The sequence below is a fragment of the Dromaius novaehollandiae genome, chromosome 4, assembly GCF_036370855.1.
Source record: "Dromaius novaehollandiae isolate bDroNov1 chromosome 4, bDroNov1.hap1, whole genome shotgun sequence".
NCBI lineage: Eukaryota > Metazoa > Chordata > Aves > Casuariiformes > Dromaiidae > Dromaius > Dromaius novaehollandiae.
Genome location: NC_088101.1, coordinates 78,412,318 through 78,434,541, shown reverse-complemented (window position 1 = coordinate 78,434,541; position 22,224 = coordinate 78,412,318). Strand labels below are relative to the sequence as shown.

The window sequence follows — 22,224 nt, the reverse complement described above, 5'->3', positions numbered from 1 at the left end:
TATTATTAGAAAAATATTTCCTAATAAAACACAGTCTGGAAAGAGTTTGCCTAGAAGGGTTTTGAGATGTCTGTTACCAGAGGCTTAAAAGAACAAGTCAGACAAATATTTGCGAAAAGTGATTTAGGAATAACCGAACCAGCCCCATCACAGAAGATTGAATTCAATGACATTTCAAGATAACTCTCACTCCTTTTTTTTCCCTCTGATTCACTGAATCTTGACTATTACTAAACTTGCAATTTCCATTTTGGTAAACTCTTAAACTCCACATTCTTCTCTGGTGACAGTATGGTATGAAACTGTGAAGATCTTCAAAGTAGACCAAAGAATTGAAATCCTTTCTGACATAAAAATACATTGACTATCAACTATTTCTCTGGAAACATTCTACAAAAATTTGCACTTCTTCATTTAGAAAGATTTGCTGACAAACATGCAATGGCAAGGTTATCAAAGGTATATCAAGGGTATCACAGCACTTGCTTTGTGCTCATATGAAACGTACCACAAAAGTTGTAGTCTCCATCTCTAAAAATGTGAATTTTACTATTGAAAAACTTCGTGTAGAATGGCTTATGGCATGACAGGGAAAGTTAGATTTCTTAATTCCTTTTCAATTAATGAAATGAATCACAAGCTAATCCAAATTAGAGAGCCAGATTTAACTGATCTGGTCTTTGCAGTCTACAATTCTCTTCCCTTCAGGTCTCACTAAAAGTATGGTTCAGCTAATAATATGAGGAGTCTCTTTTTAGGTGAACTAATATTGTTGCAACAGGAGCTTACAGACAGATTCATACTTTTCAAATAATTTACTGCTAAATACCCTCATTTGCATGGTTCCTCGCTAGTTCCTTCTCATCATCAAGGGTTTTTGCACAAAGCAGATAATATTATTTCCAGAAAGTCACTGCAAAGCTACCAGCTGTCTTAATGTATTGCCTGAAATTTTGAAACATTTCTCAGGATCTAGTAAGGTGTACACACTTATTTTATATAAGGGAAACAAAGTCTTTAATGTGTAGTCTCATTTAAGGGAAAGCATTAAAAAATAAACTTTTAAATGAGATGAGTAGTTGTATGAATAATATTTTTTAAGAAATTTACCCCTTAGCCCAATAAAAGGCATACATTTACCAAAGGGCCATTTTATATAATATATAATCCAATAAAACAATAAATTTAGCTATACAAAAACCCCCAGGTGCAATATAAGGAGGAAGATGCCATTCTGATTACCTGACAGGAGCGAAACTGGTTGACTAGCAGCGTACATCTCTGCGGGTCTTTTCTTCCATCCAAACTGTCCAGCTCAGCTGCCACTTGATTTAGCTCCTCGTCAGCATAGTAGAACTGAGCAAGGAGCTGTGGGTCTGTTCTCTGCAAGGAAGAGACACAGATACACCCTATTACATTTTTTTGCTTAAAAAAAGAAGCACTTCAGTTATTTTTTTTTCTTACATTTAGGACAGATCAGCAGTCTGACAGCAAGGAAAAGAGTGATTTTAAGACATTTATACATACCTATAATTCTTCTACTTTGAAGAAAACTCGCTCATACAACAAACCTGGAGACTATTAAGCTACCACCATCTGCAAAGCCACGCTGGCTTTCTCACTAATTCTGCCATAATTACATGGTGCAGCACACAGCTCAATCACAAGTTCTGTTTATTGAAAACAAAATAATACATTTCAGCTCTAGGCAAAATAAGCCAAAGCTGCTTTCCAGACTAGAAACCCAAGGAAACTGCGATCTGTCGAGCACTGTGAGGGGCCTTGAGCAGAAGCTAGTGCCCCAGCTGGACAGATTTGCCACAGAAATCCTCATTTTGACCATCACAAGAATCAAGTCACAGGTGGTAAATGTACTGAATCTACCAAATAAGTTACCAGGGCCAAACAGATGTAAAGACTTGACAAAGCAAATAACTGGACTGAAACATTTCAGAGGGAAAACCGTGCCCCAAGTCTTCTGAGTGACAAAAAGCAGAATTATCACAATTTTGATCCACATTAAAGCCAAACAGCAATTATAACGGGTAGACCAGAAGAACAAGGGAATCCATTACCCAAACACATTGACAACAGTAGTAAAAGCATATGCCCTGAAAGGGATGATTTAAACATTCATCAGTGACTAGAAATTCTGATGCTTACAAAAGCTTCCACAAAAATACTGAAAAAATAATTGAAATCAGTGGCGGGGGGGGGGGGGGAAGAGAAGGATGTTGACTGCTACAAGAGATTGGAGATAGAAATGGAAGAAAGGAGTGAGGATCATTTTGTGGGTGCCATGAATTTGGCGAACGAGTCACGGGTTTCAGAGGAGCACAACCTTTTCTTTCTAAGCAAGGAGTTAGCAAGATTTAGATAGGATCTTCAGGAGGTATGTATAAAATGAACATTGTTTTTTCTTTTTAATCAAATTTGACCAACTAGGCACATAGTGTAAGAAACATTAGGACTATACTAACTGTAGCCTGGGAATTAGACATAAATAGTTGTTGCCAGATGAGACTGAATATCAAGCAGAGCAAAAAAAACAGCTGAAAAATATCTGAAATGGGTTCTTAAAACATGGAAGAATCAAACAGTAGAAAATTACTTTTACCAGGACCAGGTTATGTGTAAAGCCCAAGCAACACGGAAGCAATTTAAAGAAAGTCAAACACTGAAGATAAAGTAACATAAGAAAAAAATCTTACAGATGGAGAAAATCACTGGGTAAAAACAAAAATATTGCTTTTAAAAATGAAGAAATAGCAAAAGCATAGAAATTATCCAGAAGTAACCCATTTTAAATGACAACTAAGGCAGATGTACCAGATACATCTATCAGAGCAAAACATGCCACAGTACAAAATAAATATAAAAAAATAAGGAAAATATTCAATAGCAAAATGGAAGATAGCAAGACAAAATTATTCAGTACAATAAACGGCAAAAAGGACAAAAATACGGCGGGTATAATGATGACACATATGTTGGAAACCTTAATATTTTCTATTTGAAATACAGAAAACATTTCCACTATTAAAAGAAGATAAAGGGAGGCATTTCTGAAGGGAAGGGCATGTGTCTGCAGGGAGGATAGAAATGCTCTCGTTAGCAAACCACAGGTCTGAAGCACTAATAGAGGTGACAGAAGTCACGGCACGGCACCAAAGCCCTCGGCCATTTCAGCCGCGCAGCACAGGCCGGGCACGCAGCGCCCGGGCCCCACGCGGGGCCGGTGAACCAGGAACGGCCCCGCTGCCCCGGCGGCTCCCGGCGGGCCGCAAGGATCAGTGCCGCACACGCAGAGGTGGGGAGAGCACGATAAATGCCATGATGGAGTCTTGAAAAAAGCAGTTACTTCTGTGTCATTAACTTCGAAAAAGCACTCCGCAGAGGCCACCACAGCCTCTTGCTCCATCCCCAGTTTTAGCGCTCACAAAATACACATCCCTGCCGAAAAATCCATTTAGGCCAGTACAACGGCATCAAAACATACACAGCTGTACAGCCCCTGAGAAGGAACAACATTGCATTAATACCTTTTAGAAAGACTAGCATACATCCTCTGCTCTCGACAGGAGCAAAAAATCAGCTACAGCAAATATTTTATTGTACTGAGACAGCAGAAAAAAAGATTCAATCTTGTAAATTATGCTAACTACCACCTCCCTGTTACGTGCTGTGTTGTCCCTCCGTCAGCAGTTTAATAAGACAACAACAACAATCTGTCCTGAGAGCAGCCACACTGACTCGTGTCCTTACATGCCTCGTCTAAGCACAAACAGGAGCAGTGTACGGCTACCTTTAACACTATTACGAGCTGTAATACCGCGGCAAAGCTTCCTACATCACCAGCTCAAACTGCTAAAGTTCTGAGGCAACTCACAAACGAAAGATCATTTAAAGGAGCTGAAACATATGGTAATTAAAGTGGTTTTTGTTTTTGTTTTTCCCCCAAAGGGAAGTCACGCACTACAAAATAAACCTTTCCAGTCTTAAACTTTTCCTCTTAATCCCTCCAACATTATCTTTTACTATACAGCTAAGGGACACTAAGCAAGTGTAAAGCATCAAACATTTAGTCATGAACAGTATCTTCATTATAGCCTTGATATAAAAATATCCAAGGAGAAGGATAAAGCCTACAATACATGGTATCAAAACCAATGAAACAAAGTTCAGAAAGAAGGATAGTAAGAGGGAGGCCAGCTAATTAAACTCCTACATTGAGTTTAGTTGTAAATTTCTGTATTTACAGCATAAGCCTCCATACAGTGTTTTTTTCAGCATTTCCCCCACCTAATTGATTATTTCTGATTTATTTTTTCCTTTAACATTTGTCTACATCCATTAAAACGTTCTAGACAAAGTTGTCAACCAAAGATGCAGGTATCCAAGTGCTCAATTTTGGCAACACATGACTTTTTATTTGTAAGCATCTAAATTGCACTGCATAAGTTAAATAAGGCATCTTAATTAAGACTGGTTGGGAGCAAAACCCACAAGGATGAGTTTTTCAGCTTTCAAATGTCTGATCTTTCAAATTGGAGGGACAGAGGTTTGAATCACATTCTCTCTGTGGCATTATGCTCATGTGGATTAGCAGCATGAGCTCTGACTGCGTCATACGAGGTCCCTAGCAAGACGAAGCTGAGTGAAAGTCTAAGTCGCTTAGCATGGGGCCATTTGAAATGAATATCCACAGCTTCCTAAATTCAATTTGTTCCAACCAGTATCAGAAAACATAAGATAGCACCATTCTCAATGCCAATTTTTGCTTTCAGTTGATGCCAAATATGGTTCAAATGACTCCTTGTGAATTAATTATTACTATTCTTTGGCACAGCATAAATTAGTAATTCCCATCCTCATCTGTTTAAATTAGTAACGTAGACGACCTTATTTGAAAGTGCCTGACAGAGAACCTACCCCTTATACTGGTAGTTTTTTCCAGGAATTATCACATTTACCATCAAATTCAGGTACCTAATTTCTTGACAGATAGATATTCCATAGATATTTGCTAGATAGATCTAGAAAGATATTTGCTCGTTTTGCCTTTTTCCAATAACCCATCCAGTTTCGATGTTACATCTACTCACCTATATCCATTTTCCCCATGTCACCCTGGGAGAGCACAGAGCCGCTCCTGGCACTCGGTGGGCTGGGAGCTGGCTCGCCTCCCGACTCGGCTACCCAGGCAGGAGCCATTCGCCTCCACAGGAACGCCCTGCGCTCCCCGCCTCTAACGTTTCTTTACACTTCACATCTAAAGTTCAAACGGATTCAGCCTGCTAAATGATCCCGGTTATTCTGTGTAGCAATACTGTCAGCCCATGATTAACCACACTACCAGGCCACATCCTCCACAGATTTTTAATCATCATTTATAGATTGGTCATTATTTACTATACTGCTTTGTATGATATATATTGACTATCGCTCCAACCAGTACAAAGATGGGAATCTGCAACATACATTTTTTTAAAAACATTTAGCCACATCATACATATTTAATTTCATATAGCACACGAATTACAAGGGACCATCTGAACAATATTACATCATTGTGCAATATTGCAACATTCCAGTTTTCTCTTCATGAAAAATCACCCATTGATTTTTTTTTTTTTTTTACTTTTTTTTTCTTTTACTTTTTATCAAGTATCACTCTTTGTTTTCTGTTCTCACTAGGTCAGAGATTTAAGCTTCGTATACCACTGATGGGCTTAGTCTATCCAGTGTACGAGAGAAAGTACTAGAGAACTTAGTGAACTGCTGAACTAAGGGCTTCAGAGCAACAGGTAAACCCCAGCCCTGCTTAAAATAACACCCCCGGGAGTGCAAACGAAGGCTGTGGATCTCCTTCACTCCTTTGCACTTTTCTAACACTCTAAGCATTTGTGTCTCTCCCACACATTTAGAAACCCTAGCTGAAGCCCTATGGAAAAGCATTAATTTTATACATTTTGCTGAGGGTAAATCAGCATCGCTTCTTGACGAGAGAACAACGTAAACCTCTATCTACGGGGCAAACTTTCCAAATGGTATTTGGTAATGGTAAAAGGTTCGTTTGACGCAAGTACATTTTTCAATTATATGTTGCGGCTAGTGCATCAACAAACATTTGCAGGACAATATTGGGTGAGACCGGACAGTCCAGGTGTGATAGTTTTAACTGTCGCAAGTGCCGCACTATGCTGTCCTGCCTCAGGCAAGACTGGTTAACAAACACCAACTACCTGCTCTACAGTTTCCCTTATGCCACAAGTGGTGGGACCCTAACAGCTGAAGGTGGAGTGAAAAGCTTCAGAGAAAGGCCAAGGCATTCACATCTGTGCAACTGTCTTTCACCCGCACAGCTTCATTTAGGCCCCCCATGGTATGGAAAAGGGTGGTATGTCTCTTTTACCAAGGGCCCACTTGTTTTCGGTCTAAGTCTGTTTTGTCCTTCCCTGCAAATAGAGTAGACAAAAAGGGTATTGCCACATAACCAAAGTGCATCAGCTGCAAACTTTCCATACTCTCGACTAAATACCAGAGTTATCAGAAAGTACCAAACATGAACAATCACTACACAGCACTGAATTTGGGAAAGGGTCTTCACAGATGAAAGTACCTCCCCATTGAGCTGGGAATTTGAAAAGACTACAGGTTAAGAACTTGATCTCCAGCAGAAAAAAATGCCTAACATTTTGGAAAACAATTTATTGTACAAGATGACAACATGTCCTGCGTATCACAAGGCAGGACTAGGTCCTGAGTGTTTTAACTATATTCAGTTATGCAGTTAGATACGATGTAGTCTTTTTAAAGCTTAAAATTAATGTGAAACTAATTTTAAACACCTAAAACATATGCAACTTTCTTAACCAGAAAGAAAACTTGTTTTGTTTGAAAGTAATAGGGTTTAGGCTCAAAACCCCAAGTTCCTCCATTGCCAGTGCAAACAGTAATAGACTCAGTGATGGGGGGAGAGAGATGTCTACATGAGCCACAGATGCATTAGGAAGCTTGACTGGCAGATGACTAGCTCCAAAGGTCTAAGGCACTTCTTCAGAAAGGAGTCCAATAAGTTGTTCGGTTAAGTCATTTCATTCTTAATTCACATGCAAGCAGATGTACTCACATCATTCCTTCGGGCTGGCCCTTCACATTTTCCAGTGCTTTTAAAATACTAGTAAACACTAATAAGAAACAGTCCTTCTCAATATGGAGTCACAGTATCTGAGAATTAATTTCAAATTTTATTGTTTTTAGTAGCAACAATGTCTTCTCATCAAAAGAAAGTGGCTGGCTACTCCTTTACAGTATGCAATATTTTTTTAATCTATTGACACTTCCTAAAATGCTATCCCTCAAGGAAAAAAAAAAAAACCCTCAACATTCATTTTGTAGAATGCAATGAAGTCTTAAAAATACTGAAAATACAGTCTTCTAATTAATTGTGCTGGTTCTCTGGTGCTGCTTCTGTCTAGGATGAGAAAGGACTTGAAAATGAGCAGGACAATTGGTAATTGCACAGGAACATTCATAAAGAATATAAACACTATGGAAAAGCTACAGAGTGGTTAAAGCTTTATCAACTGCTCTGTGTTTATCTGTAGAATATTGTTACACAAGCTAGAAAGACAGGTGAACAGGTTAACTCAGGAAAAAAAGAATGCCAGCAGCAGCTTCAGCAAAAAATCAGTGAGTGATTTATTAACAGACTACAGAAAGCAAGTGGATGAATCTTTCCAATATGAGCACAATCTTCAAAAAGCACACTTAAATCTTTTGCTTACCCTACAGCATGGTATAAAAGTAATAAAAAACAAAAAGAAAACCCTGATACTGGTCACACTTAACTGGAATAGCAAATGTTTAAGAATATGTCAACACAGTCAGTTTTTCACTCATGATGAATTAAGTCATTATACAGAGTTTCTATTTTTGAATGCTCATAATACCAATCCAGAAAGGCATGTACTCAAATCCATATTTTCCGGGGGAAGTATACAAGCACATGCTTAACACGTATTACTTAAGCTTGAGGCTGTTTACTTTGCTGAAAAGGAATGGACTGCAGCTGAACTATAGCCTCTATTTCTAGGAAAAAAAGAGAGAGACTTCAAGAGGAGGAAACAGTTTTTCTGTAGAAAAGTCAACATGCTAAGCACGCAGTCAGGTGTGAGAAGTCATGGTGCAGTCACTTCTTCCACATGAAGAATGGGTAACCTGCAGGGTCCCTGCTCCCTTAGGCTCCCGCAGACCTGCCAAGGCCTTCTGCCCCCATGGTCACCTTGGTTGCCTCCTGCTAAACCCACCTGTGGCTATAAGGAGTCTTCATTCTTACCTTTGGAGAAATGTGAACTTGTAAAACGCTTACTAAAAGCCTAGTTCTGCAGCTAATTTCCCTGACTTGAGCTTTGAATAATAATGTTGCATTCTCATTTGCTGCAAGAACATCAAACTTAGGGGACACATATTTACTTAGAAATATCAAGTACTGCTTGCTGGAATATATATCAAAACAGACAAATCATTCTTTAAAAGCTTATATGCAGTTTTCTTCAGATTTGTCTACATTTTTGTATTTAAAGTCAAACATTACACTGAGTATCTTTTCAAACATGATAGATTAGAGATGTTTTAGTGATTTGTTACCTACCAAGAGGACAATAGACAACTTAGCTCCCTGGGTTGGTTGATGGATTGAGCTCATTGCCAGGTCTACAGGCCTCCCCTTAACCAGTGGGCCACTGTGATATTTGGAAGTGGCATCCAACTATTTCTCTCCAGTAATGCAAACCCCTCTGTCTTGCTAAGTCACACATCTTCATAGCTTTCTGTATTACAGGACATTTTAACCACTGCAATAATGTTATGAATGTTTAGAAACATTCCTTAAAAAACCTAAACACTGATTTGAGTGTTATTTGAGACAAATAATGACCTCTTCTTGGACATGTCCTCGATGTTTATATTTTTCTAATAAGTACTTTGCTATACATTTTTTTCTTTTAGAACCAGACTTCTGTTCTAAAAACACATTTAGTCCAGTTTAAGGATTGTTTTGCAGCCTCTTTGAAAAGCTCCATCTTGCTTTAGTTTGTACATATGGTAACGATAGGATTTCTTTCTCCTCCCAACCTTTGTAGTTCCAGTATTTTGTTCATGTTTAGCAGCCATGGTAGAACGACCATTTCGACTTGTTGTTCAATACCAACCTATTTTAAACAATCTGCCATATACAATATTTTACTTCTGGATCAAGAAATAAACATCCTAACCAGGGCATAGATACTCCAACAAGAAAAACCCCAATCCAGCAATGAGTTCAAGCCTGCTGATGATACAGGAGTTATTACACAGTCCCACTCAGGTATTAACAGGCACAGCACATTACTTAGCTTTCTTTATTGAAGGCGCATCCTTATTTTTGTCTGCCTCAGCAAACTTGCTAAGGATGAATTCGAGGTGCTCTGTATCATATTTAATAAAAGCACAATAATCTGTGTAAAGTTGCTCATACATAACCTCATTTGCCTTGTAAGAGGCTTTCAATAAGCTCAGGTTGAACACCTTGCCAGATGTTCAAAATATAACAGCTACCTTGGCATCACATCACCAGCACAATCGATCATTGCAGCAACAAAGATTTCATCAGAACATTGTTCCTAAACACATTTGCTCAAATTCAGTGATGACGGAAACCGATCTTATCAAGTACTCATCACATGCACCTTTTCCAGCTTCTGCCTTCCATCGGATAATAATCTCAAAGGAATGCCTGCATTAGTAAACATTTTTATCTATTTCAGCTAACTCATATAAGCAAGGAGCTTTCTGAGTATGATCACTAGTCAAGCTGGGTTTCCTACTCTGTTTTGCAGATACTAGCAAGCTGCAGTTGAAGCTGGTCCTGTGCTTACAGCAGTGTGTTCACGCTACCCGTGGCCATTCCTCAAGGAATACACTCACGACACAGCCCTTCAGCCAGAACGCTTAACATCGTCTCTCTTCTCCACCGGGCAGAAAGCTCCTACCTCCATGCAACTCTTGGGAACGTTCTTGCTTCTAAGAACTTGTTACTGAACTGAGGATCCTTCTGTCAAGATTGCTTGAACATTAACAGTGGCGTTGAAAATTGCCAGCAGACAGACAGGCAAAAGGCACCAGACAGCCAAACAGCATGATTGCATAGGACTTTATAACCCCTGCTAAAAAACGCTTTCGGAACAGTCCATCTATAAAAAAAGATATAAGCACACAAAAAGCATAAACTTGCTGCAAAACAATAAACTGACTGACAGCGTATGGCAGGATGCTCACCTGGGCCCTGCCCGCGTTCCCCTGCTGAACTGGGTCTTTCTGCTCGATTAGGCATTCCTCGGTCTTTTTGGCCAATGTCCTCAAGGTCTGTCCTTGGTCTCCTGGTCTCACAGGAAATCTCTCTTGGGAAACAAATGGGTTTGTACAGCTATTCTTGTTTTCTGTGCTAGCTCAGCATACAGTTTGAGTTTGACCATTTCTCCTCATCAGGAGGCACGTTAGATAAGCTCTATCAGTCTTTAGCTACGGGATTTTTTTTCCCCCTCTTTAAACAGGTTCCTTTAGAAGTCAAGACACAGAAGGTATAAAAACTACGCAAAAATTAAGCACAAACATGGATGCTTTTCAGGCGTGTATTTTTCTGAGCTGGACAGTTTTATATTCTTTTATTAAGGGTGAAAACTCCAAACAACAACCACCCTAGTCATTACTAGGATTTCAAAATCATATATTGCCTCTTCTGGCAAGATCAAGTTCTGAGACCTGTTTGTTGCCTGTTTAGTTAAATCTAAAAATCAAACACAATTACAGTACTACCTATTTAACCAAGAGATGCTTCTTTTCCCCACATACTGGAAAAAAGCTTTCATCAATGCTGCAATGCATACAGCCTATTGCCTTTTATTCTCTGTTAATCAGCAATATCACTTTCCAAATCAGTTGTTGAATAAAGCTTTCATATTATATTTATATATGTATAGGCTGCTCTCAACTACATTTGGCAAAATTCTGTCTGACATATTTTCTTTAATATGTTAAATGCCAAACAAACCAAAGACATTAACTGCAGAACTAGGCAATTAATTCCCAGTTAAAATTAAGGAGATGCATTACTAATAGTGCTTACTGAGATGACAGGGGCAAGAATATAGCCCAGGCTTGATTAAGTTAGGGGATACGCGTACATTTGGGAGAGGTGTCAAATATGATTTGTATTCCGTAAAACACAATTACGTTGTTTAAAATGAACTGAAAACACAGCGACATAAATCAAGATGGAACTACGCCTCTACTGCCCAAGCAGCTACCGCTCATGTTTGTCCCTCGTACCACCTACAAGAGCCTAAGTGCCGGTCAGGCCCAATGCAGCTGAAGACAGGAAAGGAAAAGCACTGGGAGAGGAAAATAACATATTAGTAGGATGGTGAAAGTATCAACAGATTACAATATGACATATCCCAGTACATACATATATTCCATGTACTGCAAACCAATTTCAAAAGTTTTACAGCAAAAAAATAATTTCCAGGAGGTATATGAATGCAGACCATTTCTGAAAGATCAGTTTGAGACACAGGTTCTCTCAATCAAAGAAAATGATTGAGGCATGAAATACCAGAGTCACTTTGTTCAACACAACACTGAATGCTCACACACTAGGATGAGGAAGGCAGCAAGAGTCTAAAAGTACAGGATACGAAAAAGCACAAACACAAACACCCAGACTGAGATAGATGCTAACACCATTAATGGTGTCGAGAACAGTGCATAGATGGGGGGGAAAAAAATCTAAGTAATCTAATTTAAAAGATGGATTTATAAGCCCAGCACAAACCTCACCACCTCTCTGAAACGCATGTTGGAGTTGCATAGTAAATCTAGCCGTCCTGCTCATTAGTAACATCTGAGGATCAAATCCAGTTTATCATACAGCAATCAACTATCAAAGCTAACTTCTAAAGCCATGATGAATGCAGCCCTTCTAGCAAGATAAATCCTAGAGTAAATGAGGCAACTTTAACTTCATTAGCATTATATTACATTATGTTATATTAAATTATGAATATTACATCAACAACTTTTATATAGATACATACACACATAGATACACACACGTGTACACATATATATACACACGTGTGTGTGCGTGCGTGTGTGTGTGTGTGTGTGTGCGTGTGTGTGTAAATAAAAAATTCCTGCTGCAGAGTGTGAGAGCTGTTCCTGACTCCATTTGCTGTCCATTGCAACTAATTAGGTCATGAAAGATAAAGCAAGTTTTTTGTGAAAGACAACTTCAGGGAAACTATGCAAGTTATTTTAGTCTATAAAATAATAAACTGCACTACCTGTAAACTGAAAGTTGCCAAATTACCAGAAGAGTCATTAGAAGCAATTTCATTTCTCAGGAAACAATTTCATTAAAGAAAACATGAAAAACTAGGAGACTGCCAGGGCTCGTGATGATCATATATGTTTCTTACCACAAAGCTGTCAGCACTCTTGTGGAGATGTATATGTAAAAAAAAAGACAGTCTGCCTTAATTACCCCAAATTTATACAGCGGAGCCCAAGGAGACTGCAGTCTGCCACGCCACCATTATCAGTATGCCATATCATATCATATGCCATTATCAGTATGCCATACACTTCTCTGCTGTAATATAACCAGCGCTGTAGGGCTCTGGGGCTACCGCTCCAGCTGGACCTGCATTCACCCCAGTACACCATGTGCTCCAATAAAGTCTTGCTATTCCCAAGAGGCCAAATGGAGGACTTTCTCTCTCAAACACCAAATTTCTCTCTAGATAGGTTAGTACATAAAAATTTGTTGGCACTTAGAGCAAAATATACCCCGTGCAGATTTTTGAAAAAGAAAATCAGGATTTAAATAGAAAAGTCATTTGTTCCTTTTTTCTTCATACTGCCTCGGCCAATTTTGATTCACCACTCCTCCCCATGCATCGTCCTCTGTAACAGATGGGAAAGCTCCCTAGCAGAACACTGTCATGCACTTCAAAATAAATTGTAGCAGAAAAGCACATGACTCTCACGCATTTCACACACTGAGGAATTTATTCTCACAACGGACGATGCTACAATAAAGCCTTGCCCTGGTATCTCTCACTACAAGCATCACTGAATTCACGAAACTGGAACGGGGAAGAAGCCACTGTCCTGTTGCACCAACTCAATCATATCAACTTCCTAGAAAAATGTGGAAGCCAGAATATAGTTATTATAAAAAGTTAGCCTTAAAAGTGGCAACATATCAAAAGAATGGAAGTGATATAAAAGAAGCTTTTCACTCACTACCTGGAACACCTCAAAGTCTCTCTCAGCCTTCTAGAAACCAGATGCAGCGTACATGAGTTTGTTTTGGCAAACTGCTCTTTGTACCTTCCTGGCCTCCAAAGCATCGCTCTCTGAGGGCATGAAGCACACTTGCCCGTGTTGTACCTCCAAGTCTTCCTACTGCTCTCCCCCACGTTCTGACCTCCTTCACCGCACCAGTACAAAGCACATTTCTCATGCCAAAACATACCAATACAGGACATCACCTTCACAAACACAGCAGACTGGCATCCCATCCAGACTAAAACTAGAAAGAATTTCTTATGCCTTATGCTGAAAACCATCAGATTCCCAAACTGAAGCCTCCAAATTCACATCCTCTTTTCTTCACACTAAAGAACCAAGATATTCATACTCTAGAAGACTTTTCAAAGTAAAATATAGTGGGACTCTCCAGCATAGAAATTATTTTAAAACCATTTCTAAGAAATAGTACTCATGTATAGCTTATGTTTAAAGCAGCAGCTCATGAAGAACAACACCAGCTCAAAATGGCCCCTAAAACATCACATTTTTTTTTAGAAGAATAACAAGAAACTGAGACACAGCAATTTACCAGAATTACCAGAATTCATTTTAAGCATGTTTTCTCTGTATCTATTTTTAAAATCAGGCAACAAAAAAAGCTCTCAAGGTTAATATTCTCCTGTCACAGTGAGCTAGCCAGGTTCAACTACTCCCCCCCCCCCCCCCCCAAACCAGCTGTTATCCCCAAGGCTGTTTTGTTGCTATCACATCTAGCCTAGAAAGAGAGAAATAAGTTACATTTATCTGAATATGTAAGGGGGAAAAACACAATAAAACATAGTATGTATTTGATGTACATGGAACATTTCAGTGCATAAAGTATTCAGGCATTAATTGTCAGCCCTCCTTATCAGCCCGCGGCTCGGAGCTGGAAATCCCAGAGTAGATGTACACTCGCAAGTTCAAATCTCTTACCGCACCAGGATCTTATTCGATAAAAAATAAACCCTATTCAAAAAAAACACAAATGAATCTGGCATCAGGATTAGACCTCAGCTACAAGAGGTTGTCTAAGGCTCCTGGCAGCATTTTAACTGGATGGCAATAATTTGCAGTTAAAATAAATACAGTTATAAAGTATTGTTCTCTCTTTGTTTTCCTACCCTTGTCCCAAATACAGTTTTATCAAACTTCATATTATTTTCTCCCCAGTTATCTCAAAATCACTAGGAAGGCTTAAAACAAGCAAGCAAGCAAAAGAAAAGATATGTATTGATTCACTGGGGAATCACTACCCTAACCAGAGATAGCAGTCTATACAATCCCATAAAATGAAATTGAATATAGCCAGAAAGTCACATATCCAGAAAGATGGCTTTCCACTAAATCATGTGGCTTGTACAGGCACTGATAAACAAGATGTCAGTTGGGAGAGACATATCCTACGTGGCAGAGCATCCCTGGCATGCACAGGATCGTGCGAGTGTACTGTTAAAATTTTAGTATCTATATTTATTTAAAGGACATGGTATGCAACTCTGCCTTAAGCCAAGAGAAAACATAGGTTCAGTGCTCTACAGACAAACCTCCTAGTTCTCAGTCACAAATTATCACAAATGTACCATCTCATTCACTAATATTCCTCTGAATACTTTGAAAAGATGTGAATATACATGCTCAGTAGTGAGACAAAATCTCCGTCTGGGTCTCCGGACTAAGCTAGTGGTTCATTGCTTCATATTCCCATCCTTTAAGAGAAGGAAGATGCTACTCACTGATTCTGTGCTGAGGTTTATAGACCCTCGGCCTGCCTGGCCAAACTCTTCCTGGATTGGGATAACATGCTCTGGGGAGCTTCTCCCCATTCATAAAACCAGTGCAGCTCCTAGCTGGGGAAAGAATCAAAAGCAGTATTTTCAGCCTGTTTCTTTGGTTAGTCTATCAGCTTGTGCCAGGGAAAGTTTCAATTAGGCACAAGCAGCTACAGAACCACAGGAAGAAAGAGAAAAAAGCATTAAGTGAAGCAGCCCCAAAAAACCCTCTGAAAGTTTAGTATGGTCAAATCACAGCCACATTGCATTGAGAAAAGAACATTAAGAATCTTTCCTAGCTTTAAGAAGTTTTATACCCAAAGATGCTACAGCTCTGCATCAGGAAGGCTGCCCAACTCCACATGAAACCACAAAAGCAAAATAAAAAGACAAATTCTCCAACGACAAAGCATATTCAGAAATCAACAACAAATACAAACTTTGCCTTCAAAACTTGACAGTTCTGTACAGTGAATGGTGTAGCTATCTCAAAATATTTTTGAAAAACATATCTAGTAAGTGCTTATTCATGGAAACACTTTCTCCTTCATTTCTATCTTCTCTAGGACTAGTCTGTTAGGGTAGCCCTCCACTGACAAGTCTTTTCTCCTCCAAAAATTAATAGACTAGAGTAGAGAAGTCCACATCATCCTTGATGGCTCCAAACTATGTGTGGTTTAGCAGCCCTAGCTTATCCCCTAAAAACTCAGAATCTTACATGGTAAAACAGGGTCAAGTATAACATGCAAAGCACCAAGGTTTATTTCAAAGAAAAAAAACTAGTCCTCACTTCCTAGAGAGATAAAAAGTGCTACTTTTGTTGGACAGCATCATAAGCTTGCCCAGATAGCTCTGTGCCAAGTATAAATACGATACCTAAGAACTGAGATTAAACCAACAAAAACTAAAACACTAGAAACGCACTGATACAGGTAGAAGACGGCAAAACAAGAGAAAGTGAAGAATCTCCTGGAAACCACACCTACTATTGGAAAAAGATTACAATTATTATCCCTCACCCCCCCCTTTTTTTTTTTTTTTCATATAAGTGATGGAAAAGCTACATCATTTAGTGGAAAGCCATCTTTCTGGATATGTGACTTTCTGGCTATATTCAGTTTTATTTTATGGGATTGTATAGACTGCTATCTCTGGTTAGGGTAGTGATTCCCCAGTGAATCAATACATATCTTTTCTTTTGCTTGCTTGCTTGTTTTAAGCCTTCCTAGTGATTTTGAGATAACTGGGGAGAAAATAATATGAAGTTTGATAAAACTGTATTTGGGACAAGGGTAGGAAAACATGATCTGGTTATGCCGCTGTGGTCCTGAATCATACTAAGAAACAATCTCAGCTTCTTCATCGGTGACCGGGATGAAGGGACAGAGTGCCTCCTCAGCAAGTCTGCTGCTGGTACAAGCTGGGAGGAGGGGTGCTACGCCACAGGGCTGTGCTGCCATTCAGAGGGACCTCGCCAGGCTGGCGAGATGGGCAGGCAGGTTTCCCTCATGAAGTTCCACAAAGGCGAGCGCAGGGTCCTGCACCTACAGAGGAATAACCCCATGCACCAGGACAGGCTGGGGGCTGACCTGCTGGAAAGCAGCTCTGCAGAGAAGGACCTGGGAGTCCTGGTGGACAAACTGATCATGAGCCAGCAAGGTGCCCTTGTGGCCAAGAAGGCCAATGGTATCCTAGGGTGCATTAGCAAGAGCATTGCCAGCAGGTCGAGGGAGGTGATCCTTCCCGTCTGCTCAGCCCTGGTGAGGCCACACCTGGAGTACTGTGTCCAGTTTGGGGCTCCCCAGTACAAGACAGACATGGAGCTACTGCAGCAAGTCCAGCAAAGGGCCACAAAGGTGATGAAGGGCTTGGAGCAGCTGACACAGGGGGAGAGTCTAAGAGAGCTGGGACTCTTCAGCCTGGAGAAGAGAAGACTGAGGGAGATCTTATCAATGTGTATAAGGTGGGAGGGAGCAAAAGAGAGCCAGGCTCTTCTCACTGGTGCCCAGCGACAGGACAAAAGGCAACAGGCACAAACTGAAACACAGGCAGTTCTGTCTGAACACGACGAGAAACTTATTTACTGTGAGGGTGACTGAGCACTGGAACAGGTTGCCCAGAGAGGCTGTGGAGTCTCCATCCTTGCAGATATTCAAAAGCTCTCTGGACACAATCCTGGGCAACGTGCTGTTTGAGCAGAGGGGTTGGACTAGATGATCTTCAGAAGTCCCTTCCAACCTCAACTGTTCTGTGATTGTGCAACTTTTATGTTAAATGGCTACAAGCATGTTATTCTTTCCCCCTTTCAACAGCAAAACAGACGACCTAGATTGAATCATCTCTATTTTTACTCAAGCTTTCCTTAAGGAAAAAAAAGTAGCACCACATTTCTGCTGCATTTATTTACATTGCAATACTTTAGCACATGCTTGATGTTTGTTGTCAATGAGAACAAACAAGTTGCAAAATACAAGAACAGAGGAGAGCACGACTTGCTCCCATTCTCTTTTAATCAGAAAATGCATAGTTTTGCAAACTTATAATGTAGTAGTACTCCTCCCTCCAAAGTGTCATTACAATAGCAAACTTGAAGGTTTTTCTTTGATATCTAAATGTTCATTTCCTTGGATTAACTGAGCCAGCAAACCAGTCATACTTTTTCAGAGGCACTCTAAAGGCAGCATATGAGCATGGCTATTAACTGAGCAAGTCAGCTCACACAGCAGGATCGGAAAACATACACTGAGAGTAGGATCTCTCCACGCTGTTGCTACCTACCCACCACGGGCAGAATTAATTGAAACTGACAGTAAAAAGTCTACAAACAAATTCAGTATTTTCTTAGGTTCACAAAAACCTGTAAGTTGACAGAATTTTTAAAGATAGTAAACGAGAACCCAAATGCATTCTCATTCCAAATACACGGGAAAACCTCTATCTCCCATATGCAATAAAGAATACAAGGATGGAACAAGTGTCTGTCTAGCTCAGGATCCCACTATCAGCTGTGGTCACAGCAGACACCTAAAAACTATGTGGATAGCTGGACTCTGTAACTAAGCAACTTCCTGAACCAGAGTGGTGTCTAGGACTATTTTTCTTCCATTTGTCCAGTTGCCTTTTGAAAGCAGTGTAAACACTAGGCATCTGCAGCATCCTAAGGCAAGGTGTTCCACCGGTCAATCGTGCTATAAGAAAAACTTCACATCTTTTGTTTGTTTTGAACCTGATTCATTCAATGTCCCTGAGTTTTTGTACCATTAGAAGCAACATACATCTCTTCCCTGCCCACTACTTCACAGTACTGTCACATAAGCATCTATCTTGTCACTTCTCCTTTTCCCCAAACATTTCCTCTTCTCCAGGTTGAAGAATCCTACACTGTTCAGATGTTCCTCATCTGTGAGCCCTTTCCCAGCGTGGATTCTCTCTAATGGCCTTTGAGCGTTCTGCAGTTGTGTTATTTCTTCTTGGAGATGTGGGGACAGAACTGCTCACACAATAGTCAAGACATGGGCATAGTATAGATGTATATAGCAAGATAATGGTATTTTTTGCTTTATTCTCTATTCTGTTCCTAATAGTTAACATACTTTGTTCCGAACGCTATTAACCTGAAATTTTCTTACATCTATGACAGACCTCCTAAGTGGTAATAGCCAGTTCAAACCTCACCATTGTATTTGGATTTAGGAGTGTTCCTTCTCACCCCCAATAATTACTTCACCATTTTTCTACACTGAAGTTCACAGCTTCACTCAATTTTGTGAGATTCTTTCAAAAGATATCGGGGGTCAATCACGCAAAACAACAAGACTAGTCACCCAAAAGGACTAGTTAGTACTGTGTTCTATCTCAAATCCTAGAGCAAGTAATGAGCTAAAGGGATTTGCCTCATCTAGGTGTTTGCATTAAGTATGCCTGTTAGCATACAGGATCCATGAGAAGAGCCAGTTCAACCTGAAACAGAGACAACAAGCACCAAAAGGGGATGAGAGGAAGGTCTACATAGCCATGCTTGCTGAGGAAAAATCATTTTCCAATGACTGAGAAGGCTCTCTGGTATGCTCAGGATACCAAGAAGCATGCTTGAGCCTCAAGGCCTCTGCCATAGATTTCTCACAAATACTCTGTCAGCATGCACATACTGGAATACTGCTTTTTGGCCGTCTCCAGCAAATAAGGAAGAAAAATCAAAAAAAATGAGAGGATCTGCTCCAGCAACCAAACTTTGATGTCCCCTACTAAGAGGGCACTGAAAGGATGCTCGTGCATATTGTTTCAAAGGCAGTTATAAGTAGAAATATGATTAAATATGGATTTGCACATGGAAGGATTTTATTTGCAAATTAAAAATTGGGAAAACAACAAGACAACAGATTAGGGTCCACATAGCATAGAACCCGTTAAGATTTTTTATCTACATATAAGACAAACTTCATGCCTCAAAGGAACATCACATGTATCAACTTTGAGTTAAGTCATGGACATACTTTAAGCAGGGGCAAGTGTAATGAGTGCCTTAGCAGAGAGAAACTATGCCTATCCGCGCTACCTTTACCAGAGCCTTCAGAGCAGTAACAGCTGAACTGCCCTCCCATGGAGTGACCCAGGCAAGGCCTACAAGAACAACCAGCAGGCACACCAGTGTGAACCTAACCCCTCTTGCTTACATCTGGAGGAGAGTAGCACTTACACAATTTATTATCAAACATACTAAGTGTTTCACAATAGTACTTGTTACATGCTTCAAAGTGCAAAACAAAAAAACATGACTCAGGAATAAGAGATAAAAAGTGGACTTTTGCAGTTAATGTGGGGTCATTTAATGCATTATAATGGTATTTCATGATCACATATCTTATTTGAAATGAACCACCAAGAGGACCAACATGCTATGCAACTTGCATTTTGAGCCCAGAAACCATTGGAACCAAGGTTGCTATCAGACTGCAGAACCAGAAAAATCCCATTTTCATCATTGTAGGTGAAAACAGAAGAGAACTCAGACTTGCTCTGAGGAATGCGTCTATAAAGGAGGAATTTAGAAAAAGAAAAGACTTTAAGGAAAGGGAGTGGGAGAAGTTTGCAGACACATTTGATAAATAAGTTTAAAGGCAGATGATGAACCAAAATCCAGACCTTGAAAAGGAAGTTATAATCCAAACAGGGTTCTGTTCATTTTCCTATTAAGTTGCTATTGGTCACTTTAGAAAGTCACTTTTGGATTCATCTAAGGCGTCATTACACAGACAAAGGGGAAGCGTGTTTTCTCTTAATTTTCTTATTTCTATTCAAGTTATAAAATACTATAGCTCTTACAAAGTTGTATAAACTTTTTTCTTTACTCAGAAGCTGTGACAAAACGGTATTAAAAAATGACAAAAAGCAGAATGAGGCAAACCGATTAAATAATTTCTTTCTTCACTGATTTTAATTCTACTTTACCTTTCATCTCTTGTGAACGCTGAGAAAACCATCAGCTTTACCTCTAGGCCTGGCAAAGCTGCTGACTGCTGTATAAATATCTATCACTAACATTACCACTAAATCCCTCTGTGACCGTGGAATAGTTCTAGGCCTTTAACAATATGATTACAGACTTTAATTTTAGCCGGTAACTGTAGGATTAAGTTTAATAAAATGGTGGTCTGCCCTGTGACTCACATGAGAAGTAATCACGAACGTTTGCTGGATTAGAACCATAACACGTCCATTTTGCAGGTGTAAAATTGACATAACATCATCCTCACAGCACTCCCTCACTGCAGAGCATTTTAATACAAACGAACGTTGCGAGAACGAAGCCCAGCACATTCGTAAAGCACTTGGAGAGATTCTGGGATAAAAGTTGTTATAATCAAAAATTAAGTTACTCTAAACTAGCAGGAGGCCTTCAGCACCAGGTAGGCTACCTTTCGCTAGCAGGGCTGCTATCCTCCCACTCACGGCAACGGCTCCACAGCACTGGTGGCTCTCCCATAGCCCGTGCAGACAACATCCCAGTGCGGCCACACATTCAGCTCTGCATGAGGTTACAAATCAGCAACTTCACTGCAGCTCAGAAACTTTGTTTTTGTTATCTAAAGAGGGCTGAGGGGCACTAAACCTGAAACTTCCAGCCACACTTTAAAGGTGGAGGACAGCGATGGAGTAAATATCCTAACCCTTCGGTGAGGATTGCAACCATGACTTTTTATAATTCCAATCAATCAATACTTGGAGAAAAAAATTTTAAAGAGACTAAGCAAGCAGTATGAAAGGTTACAGAGATACACATTCAAATCTCCCCCCTCATCCCCCCCCCCCCCCAATTAAACACCTCGCTCACAATATTTTATTTTCTTCTTCTGGCTTTTTTTTTTTTTTTTTTTTAACTTGTGAACTAATTAGAAAAGCCAGCTTTGCTGAAATACATTTTTCATGTATGCAACAGTCATTTCACACAACAGAAGAGTTATATTTCACGTTTTAAAACCTGCTACATCTGAAACTCTCCAAACATATTGTAATGGCCCTGATACTGAGAGAAAAATGGCTGTAAGACACAGACATCAAAAATTTATTGTACAATAATTTGTATATATATTATCTTTTGTCCTAAAAAGATTACAACTCAGTTTGAAATGAGACTCTCTGTATCACTGAATATGGGGACAGTTATACAGCTTAGCTATTGCATAATTTGGTAGCACCTTAAGTTATTACTAAATTTTCTTTCACTTCATCAAAGGAGATATCTGAAAAACAGCAGCTTTAGCAATCCATTTGGCAAAGACATTACAGGCAAACCAGGAAGCGAAGGAGAAGGTAAGTCGATCTTCCACCCTTTTAGTAAAAGCCTGACGCCAGAGCAGCAAGCAATACAAAAATATGATATCTAAGAAGAGATGATTACATGTGCCACACCAGATTTAACTAACTGCATTAGATAACTGGTTATCACGCATTTTTAACAGCAGCTGGATGGTTCAAGCAGTAAATGTTCGCAAATACCTGTATGAGGTGGGCAAGCCAGATACTAAAATCTGAAGATCCGCCTGAGACAGGAGAT

The 22,224-nt window shown here is 39.7% G+C and overlaps 1 protein-coding gene across 5 annotated transcripts in view; it reads right to left on the bottom strand.

Moving 5' to 3' along the window:
• ZFYVE28 (zinc finger FYVE-type containing 28) overlaps window positions 1-22,224 on the bottom strand; it is a 158,393-nt gene that overhangs the window by 74,301 nt on the left and 61,868 nt on the right. For all 5 annotated transcript variants that reach the window (XM_064511525.1, XM_064511521.1, XM_064511522.1 and 2 more), the window contains exon 2: window positions 1,243-1,383. In XM_064511525.1, the coding sequence (XP_064367595.1) occupies window positions 1,243-1,383 (141 nt within the window). The remainder of the gene's footprint in view (window positions 1-1,242; window positions 1,384-22,224) is intronic.